The 7,619-nt window shown below is 66.2% G+C and overlaps 1 protein-coding gene across 1 annotated transcript; it reads left to right on the top strand.

Moving 5' to 3' along the window:
• The first annotated feature begins 654 nt into the window (after nt 1–654).
• On the top strand, nt 655–3,992 carry LOC110474927 (oligodendrocyte transcription factor 2). The gene is made up of 2 exons (XM_021538722.4): nt 655–794; nt 1,065–3,992. The coding sequence occupies exon 2, from the start codon at nt 1,102–1,104 to the stop codon at nt 1,990–1,992; it is 891 nt and encodes a 296-aa protein (XP_021394397.1). The 5' UTR covers nt 655–794; nt 1,065–1,101; the 3' UTR covers nt 1,993–3,992.
• The last annotated feature ends 3,627 nt before the right edge of the window (nt 3,993–7,619 follow it).

The following is a 7,619-nucleotide window of genomic DNA, read 5'->3' as shown; positions in this document are numbered from 1 at the left end:
TTGCGCGGAGCTGCCGGGACTCGCCGGGAGCCGGGCGAGCAGCGCAGAAGGCGGGAGGCATTTCCGAAGGTCATTTTTTTGTTCGTTTGTTAACGTCTTTTTCTTTCTTTCTCTCCCCTCGCCTGCTCCCTTCTCTCTGAAGGCTTTTTTGGGGCAGATTTAAGCGGCCGCCCCAAGAACTTCTCCAGGTCCCTGCGGGGCCGGAGCCGGGGGATGCTCGGGGCGATTCTCTCGTGGGGAACGGAGGGGCCGAAATCCCGCTTTTCTCCGCCTCTCTTTGCACCACTTGACGGGGGAATAACGCCCGGGCCCGGGGCAGGAGGGGGCACCGGGCGGGGGAAGCGCCGCCCGCTGCGCGCGGCGGGGCCGCGGCCGAGCGCTCCCGGGCGGCGGGGCGGACGGGCCGGGCACCGGGGAACACCGACGTGCCGGGGGCTGTTCGGCCCCGTCCCCGTCCCCGTTCCCGTCCCGTCCCGCCCCCCCAACAGCTGTTCCCGGCGCTGTCATTGTTGCGTTTTATTATGGATTTGACAAAAGTCCCTCCCCCCCGCCGGGCTCCCCGCGCCGCTCCGGCCGGCGCCCCCCCGCCCGCCCGCCCCATCGAGCCGGAGCGGCCCCGGTGACATCAGCCGTCCCCCCGCCGCCGCCGCGGATTGGCGCAGCCCCCCTCCCGCCCGGTGACATCGTTCCTCCCCGGCGCGGCTATAAAGCGGCCGCCGCTCCGCCGCAAGGTGCGCGCTGCTGCCGTGCTCGCCCGTCCCGGCGCGCCGCTCGCCACGGCCGCCCCGCGCACGGTGAGTGCCCCCCGCGCCCGCGGGCCCCGCGCGGGCCCCGAGCCCGGCCCGGCGGACGGGAGCGAGGGGAGGGACGGGCGGGACGGGACGGGACGGGAGCCGCCCCCGGCCAGGGGAGGGCGGGCAGCGGGGCCGGTCCCGCCGGGACCGCCGCTCCCCGGCCCGGCGGAGCGGGCTCGCCGACGGGGCGGGCGGGCGGGCGCGGTGCCCCGGCGAGCCGCGGCGGGCGCTGACGCGGGGCCGCCCGCGGGCTCTCTCCCCTCCCCGCAGGCTGCCCGGTGCGCGCCGCCGCCCCGCCCGCCGGGCCATGGACTCGGACGCCAGCCTGGTTTCCAGCCGCCCGTCCTCCCCGGAGCCCGATGACCTCTTCCTCACGGCCAGGAATAAAGGCAGCGGCGGGGGCTTCACGGGCGGCACCGTGTCCAGCTCCACGCAGAGCGATTCCCCGCCGGAGCTGAGCGCCGAGCTGCGCAGCGCCATGAGCGCCGCGGGGGTGGTGGTGGTGGACAAGCTGGGCTTCAAGTCCTCGTCGTCGTCGTCCTCCTCGTCCTCCTCTTCCTCCTCCAAGAAGGACAAGAAGCAGATGACGGAGCCGGAGCTGCAGCAGCTGCGGCTGAAGATCAACAGCCGGGAGCGCAAGCGGATGCACGACCTGAACATCGCCATGGACGGGCTGCGGGAGGTGATGCCCTACGCGCACGGCCCGTCGGTGCGCAAGCTCTCCAAGATCGCCACGCTCCTCCTGGCGCGCAACTACATCCTCATGCTCACCAACTCCCTGGAGGAGATGAAGCGCCTGGTCAGCGAGATCTACGGCGGCCACCACGCCGGCTTCCACCCCGCCGCCTGCCCCGGCGGCATGGGCGCGCACTCGGCGCCGCTGCCCGGCCACCCGGGCCACCCGGCCTCGCACCCCGTGCACCACCCCATCCTGCCCCCCGCCGCCGTCTCCAGCGCCTCCCTGCCCGGCTCCGGCCTCTCGGCCGTCAGCTCCATCCGGCCCCCGCACGGGCTCCTCAAGTCGCCCTCGGCCGCCGCCGCCGCCGCCGCCGCCGCCGCCCCGCTGGGCAGCGGCTTCCAGCACTGGGGGGGGATGCCGTGCCCCTGCAGCATGTGCCAGGTGTCGGCCCCGCCGCACCACCACGTCTCCGGCATGGGCACCGCCAGCCTGCCCAGATTAGCCACCGACACCAAATGAGCCCCTCGGCGGGGCGGCCCCGCCGCGCCCCCGGCCCCGCCAGGACCTACAAACGCTCCCCGCCGGCGGCAGCGGGACCGCCCCGCTCCGCCGCCGGGGCCGCCGGAGGGCGGCGGGAGGGGATGGAGCCCGGCCCGGGGTCCGCCCCGCACCCCGAACGCCGGGCAGCCCCCCCGGGACGAGTGGAGCCCCGCGCAGCTCCCGTATTTTTGATTTCCCGACGTTGCCGAGGACTCCGGAGGAGGGGAGGGCGGCGGTGCCTGGGCTCGCCGCTAACGGAGGAACCAAAACGGCAGAGGGGCTTCGGCTCGTTCATTCCTTCCTTCCTTCGTTCCCTCCCCTCTCCCGGACTCGTTTCTACGCGCAGAACCTTCCGAGCCGCTCCCGGCTCGCATCCCCCCGGACAGCCCATCCCGGGGGGCTCCGGCGGCGCTGCGGGGGGACGCGCAGCCGGGAATGCCGGGCTGCTCCCGTTCTCCCGGGGGCTCCGGGAATGCCGGGCTGCTCCCGTTCTCCCGGGGGCTCCGGGAATGCCGGGCTGCTCCCGTTCTCCCGGGGGCTCCGGGAACGCCGGGCTGCTCCCGTTCCCCCGGGGGCTCCGGGGGCTCCGGGAACACCGGGCTGCTCCCGTTCTCCCGGGGGCTCCGGTAATACCGGGCTGCTCCCCGCTCCCGGGGGCTCCGGGAATACCGGGCTGCTCCCGTTCTCCCGGGGGCTCCGGGAACGCCGGGCTGCTCCCCGCTCCCGGGGGCTCCGGTAATACCGGGCTGCTCCCGTTCTCCCGGGGGCTCCGGGAACACCGGGCTGCTCCCGCTCTCCCGGGGGCTCCGGTAATACCGGGCTGCTCCCGCTCTCCCGGGGGCTCCGGGAATACCGGGCTGCTCCCGCTCTCCCGGGGGCTCCGGGAATACCGGGCTGCTCCCCTTCTCCCGGGGGCTCCGGGGGGCTCCGGGAATACCGGGCTGCTCCCGTTCTCCCGGGGGCTCCGGTAATACCGGGCTGCTCCCCGCTCCCGGGGGCTCCGGTAATACCGGGCTGCTCCCGCTCTCCCGGGGGCTCCGGGGGCTCCGGGAATACCGGGCTCCTCCCGCTCTCCCGCTCCCGGCCCGCCGCGGGCTGTGCCGGTTCTCTCCGCTGCGGGAATTGTAAATAGACCGGTAACGAGGCGAGTCCGCTCCGCCTGAGCTTTCCGTCCGTGCACTTGTTCTGTGTCAGCCTCATGAGTGAAAAAGGGGTCGGTTTGCCTTGGTTTCCTTCCTTCGGGTTCTTGGGGTTTGTTGGGTTCTGTTACTTTTAAGAGTATAACACGTTTGTTTCGTTGTTTGTTTTATTTTGTTTTGTTTTGTTTTTTTACGTTCCTGCCACCTTTAACAAAGTTTGAACTCTTTAACTCTCTTTCTTGTGTAGGAACTTTCATCCTGTCCGTGTTGCAATACTGAGAACTTGGGCTTGTTTCTGAAATAACAACTTTTCTTATCGCTGCCCCTTGCAGAGATTTTATCATCTGTTTATTTTTGTAAAAAAAAAAAAAACAAAAAAAAACAAAAAGAAAAAAAGTTGCTAAATAATATTTATTACTTGTTTGGTTGCAAAAAAAAAAAAAAAAAAAAAAAAGTGATCCACTGTTGGGATTTTAAAGAAATAAAAAAAAATTTAAAAAAAAAAAAAGAAAAGAAAAGAAAAAGCATTTTCAATAAATGTCCTTTTCCTCTTCCTCGCTCTTCCGGGGAGGCGGAGACAGATGGGGAAGGGATGGGAATATTTTAGGCGCATCCTTGACTTTCGCCAAGTTTTTTGTCAATTCGCTTCACTGGCGAATCGAAACCGTTTGAGGCTTGGGTTTGGAGATTTTTTTCTTTTTTTCCCTTCCTCATTTATTCCACTTAGAATCAGGGCGGCAAGCAAATCCGACCGGTACCGCGTGGGTAACGTGCAAATTTCTATCTGTCGAATGCAGCACTTGGCAAAAGAGAAATATTAATTAAATATTAATTCGGGGAGAGGAACCATTCATCTTGGCGCTGGGGAGTTCGCTCCCTGTGACGGCGTCCGCGCATTTGACCTTCAACTAAAATCCCACCAAACGAAAATCCAGGTAAAACAAATCCAGGGAAAAGAAAATTATTTGAGGACAATCCCTCATTTTTGTCCCTCCCGAAGCCGCTCGTGTCCGTGGCCCGGGGAGATTTTGGCAGCTCTGGGCTCAAGTATTGGGGCAGGAAATATTCCCCACGCCCCGCGGAAAGGACTCCGGTGTTTCTGAGGAAAAGGAGGTCGGGGGGCTCCGGGACGGGCTGGGGCTCCCGTGGGTGAGGTTCCCGAGGTGAGGTTCCAGAGGTGAGGTTCCCGTGGGTGAGGTTCTCGTGGTGATGTTCCCGTGGGTGAGGTTCCCGAGGTGAGGTTCCAGAGGTGAGGTTCCTGTGGGTGAGGTTCCCGTGCTGAGGTTCCCGTGGTGAGGTTCCCGTGAGTGAGGGTCCCTTGGGTGAGGTTTCCGTGGTGAGGTTCCCGTGGGTGAGGTTTCCGTGGGTGAGGTTCCCGTGGTGAGGTTCCCGTGGTGAGGTTCCCGTGAGTGAGGGTCCCTTGGGTGAGGTTCCCGTGGTGAGGTTCCCGTGGGTGAGGTTTCCGTGGGTGAGGTTTCCGTGGTGAGGTTCCCGTGGGTGAGGTTTCCGTGGGTGATGTTCCCGTGGGTGAGGTTCCAGAGGTGATGTTCCCGTGGTGAGGTTCCCGTGGGTGAGGTTTCCGTGGTGAGGTTCCCGTGGGTGAGGTTCCCGTGGGTGAGGTTTCCGTGGTGAGGTTCCAGAGGTGAGGTTCCCGTGGGTGAGGTTCCCGTGGTGAGGTTCTCGTGGGTGAGGTTCCCGTGGTGAGGTTCCCGTGGGTGAGGTTCCCGTGGTGAGGTTCCCGTGGTGATGTTCCCGTGGTGAGGTTCCCGTGGGTGAGGTTCCCGTGGGTGATGTTCCCGTGGGTGAGGTTCCCGTGGTGAGGTTCCCGTGGTGAGGTTCCCGTGGGTGAGGTTCCCGTGGTGAGGTTCCCGTGGTGAGGTTCCCGTGGGTGAGGTTCTCGTGGTGAGGTTCTCGTGGTGAGGTTCCTGTGGTGAGGTTCCAGAGGTGAGGTTCCCGTGGTGATGTTCCCGTGGGTGAGGTTCTCGTGGTGAGGTTTCCGTGTGTGATGTTCCCGTGGGTGAGGTTCCCGTGGTGAGGTTCCCGTGGTGATGTTCCCGTGGGTGAGGTTCCCGTGGTGAGGTTCCCGTGGGTGAGGTTCTCGTGGTGAGGTTTCCGTGTGTGATGTTCCCGTGGGTGAGGTTCTCGTGGTGAGGTTCTCGTGGTGATGTTCCCCGGTGAACCGAGCGGGGCCGGGGCCGGGCCGCGCTGCTCCCCGCCGGCGCCCCGGGGGCTGGGCCGGCTCTTCCTGCAGCCCCTCCGGGCGAGGGCAGGGGCTGGCAGGGCTCTCCCCCAGCCCGCAGCCTGGCAGCGATGCCAGCCCCCGGCCCGGCGGCTCCCGAGGTGCGAGCCCCCGGCCCTGCCTCCTCCCGCCGCGGGAGAAATCCCAAAAAAAGGAGCGGGCAGGTGTCCGCCAGCGCCTGGCGACGGTGCCGGCACGGGCACCTCCTGCCAGCCCCAGCTGCCCCCCGGCTCCGCCTGGGCTCCCGGAGCCCCGGGAGCGCTGCCCGGCACCCCCTGCACCCCCACCTGCGGGCGGCCGCGGCGGGCAGAGCAGCGTCCCCAATTAGCGGAGCCGCGGCGAGGGAGCGCCGCTGCGGAGGAAGGGCAGGAGCAGGTGAGAATTAGCGGGAGCATCATTAGGAGCTGCTCTTTGTCTCTATTAAAGGCAATAATTAGCGCCCTGACAGATGCGGGAGTCGGCGGCGGCCAGAAGCCGGTAAATCCTGCTCGTCTGCCGGCCCGGCTCCCCCGGCGCTAACAGGTGGCCCCGGGGAGCCCCGACGGGCGGGGGGACACCGGCACCGCGGCGCTTCGGCGGGGCCCTTCGGCCGCACCGGGCCCAAAGCAGCCAGGGCAGCATCCCCCCGCCCCGAATACCGGGGGCATCCTGCCCGGGAGCGGGCGAGAGCCGGGGCCGGTACCGGGCCGGTACCGGGGCTGGTACCGGGGCGTTATCGGAGCTGGTACCGGGCGGGTACCGGACACCTCCTGCGCCCCCCGAACCCCCCTCCCGGGGTACCTCGGCCGTCCTGCGGCCCCCCAGGACTCCCCATATGTGCCCCGGGCAGGGAGAGCCCCGCGGCCCCGCCGCAGCCCGCGCTGCTCCCGCACGGACCCCTCCCTCCCTCCGCCCTCCCTCTGAGGTTTTAGGCTCTATCGCGACTTGTCCCGACAGGAGGAAGGCCCTGCCCGGCTCCCTCCTTCCCCCTCATCCTTTCCTTCCTCTTTCCCCAACCTCCTCCCCACCTCCCCCTGCCTCCTCTCGCTTTCATTTTTCTCCTCCTGTTCCCCACCGAGCCCCAGGCCCGGGAGGGGAGAGAGGGGCGGGCAGAGCTCACCAGGGACTGCAGGGACAGGACAGGGAGCGAGGGGAAACCGAGGCAGGGGAAATGCAGGTGCAATACTGGGAATTGGGAATTGTTCCCTGGAATTCCCAGAGCAGCTGGGGCTGCCCTGGATCCCTGGCAGTGCCCAGGGCCAGGTTGGACACTGGGGCTGGAGCAGCCTGGCACAGTGGGAGGTGTCCCTGCCATGGCAGGGGTGGCTCTGGATGGGATTTGGGGTCTCTTCCAACCCAAACCATTTCAGGATTCAATCAGCACATTTCAGGCAGCGACCAAAAGGCATCTGGGAAACCCAGGAGGAAGGGAAGTTTGTCCATATCTCACTTCAAGAGGGGATTTCTTCAGCCTTTGCCTGGTAAATTTTAAGCCAAAATCTGCTGCAAATCCCAGCCTGGGGCATTTCTCCTCTGCAGGGCAGCAGCTCTGCTCCCTGCCTGTGCAGTCCTGTGGGCTGGGCTGGGCTGGGCTGGGATGGGATGGGGATGGGATGGGATGGGATGGGATGGGATGGGATGGGATGGGATGGGATGGGATGGGATGGGATGGGATGGGATGGGATGGGATGGGATGGGATGGGATGGGATGGGATGGGATGGGATGGGATGGGGTGGGATGGGATGGGGTGGGATGGGATGGGATGGGATGGGATGGGGTGGGATGGGATGGGATGGGAGCTGCCAGAGCCCTTGCAGGGGGCTGCAGGATCCCTCCCCTTTCACTGGGATGAGTGTTCCGAGTGAGCACCCGCAGCCCCCCCAAGACCTCCCTAAAACCAATCCTCCCCAGAAGAACGTGGCTCTGTTTCAGCTCTGAGCTCTGCCCAGGAGCGCGCAGCAGGAGCCCCTGGCAGGGTGAGGTTCACGGGTCCCAGGCACCTCCTGACAGCCTCACCACGCTGATCTTCCAGGGCCAAACTGCCCCAGGACATCCTGCAGCGTCCCCAGGGCAGGGGCAGGGCGCTGGGTGGGACGGGGCCGGTGTCACTCTGGAGGCCCTGGCACAGCCCTGGCAGGGACAATCCTGGGCTCCAGGTTTCCACAGCTTCCAGGGGATCCCAGAAGTTTGGGGTTGGAAGGGACCCCTGAGACACCCAGCCCAGCCCTGCCCAGGCAGGGACCCCTGC

Source organism: Lonchura striata, chromosome 1, assembly GCF_050655825.1.
Source record: "Lonchura striata isolate lonStrDom1 chromosome 1, ASM5065582v1, whole genome shotgun sequence".
Lineage (NCBI taxonomy): Eukaryota > Metazoa > Chordata > Aves > Passeriformes > Estrildidae > Lonchura > Lonchura striata.
Note: the sequence above shows the minus strand (reverse complement) of the source record. Positions and strands in the feature narration are given on the sequence as shown.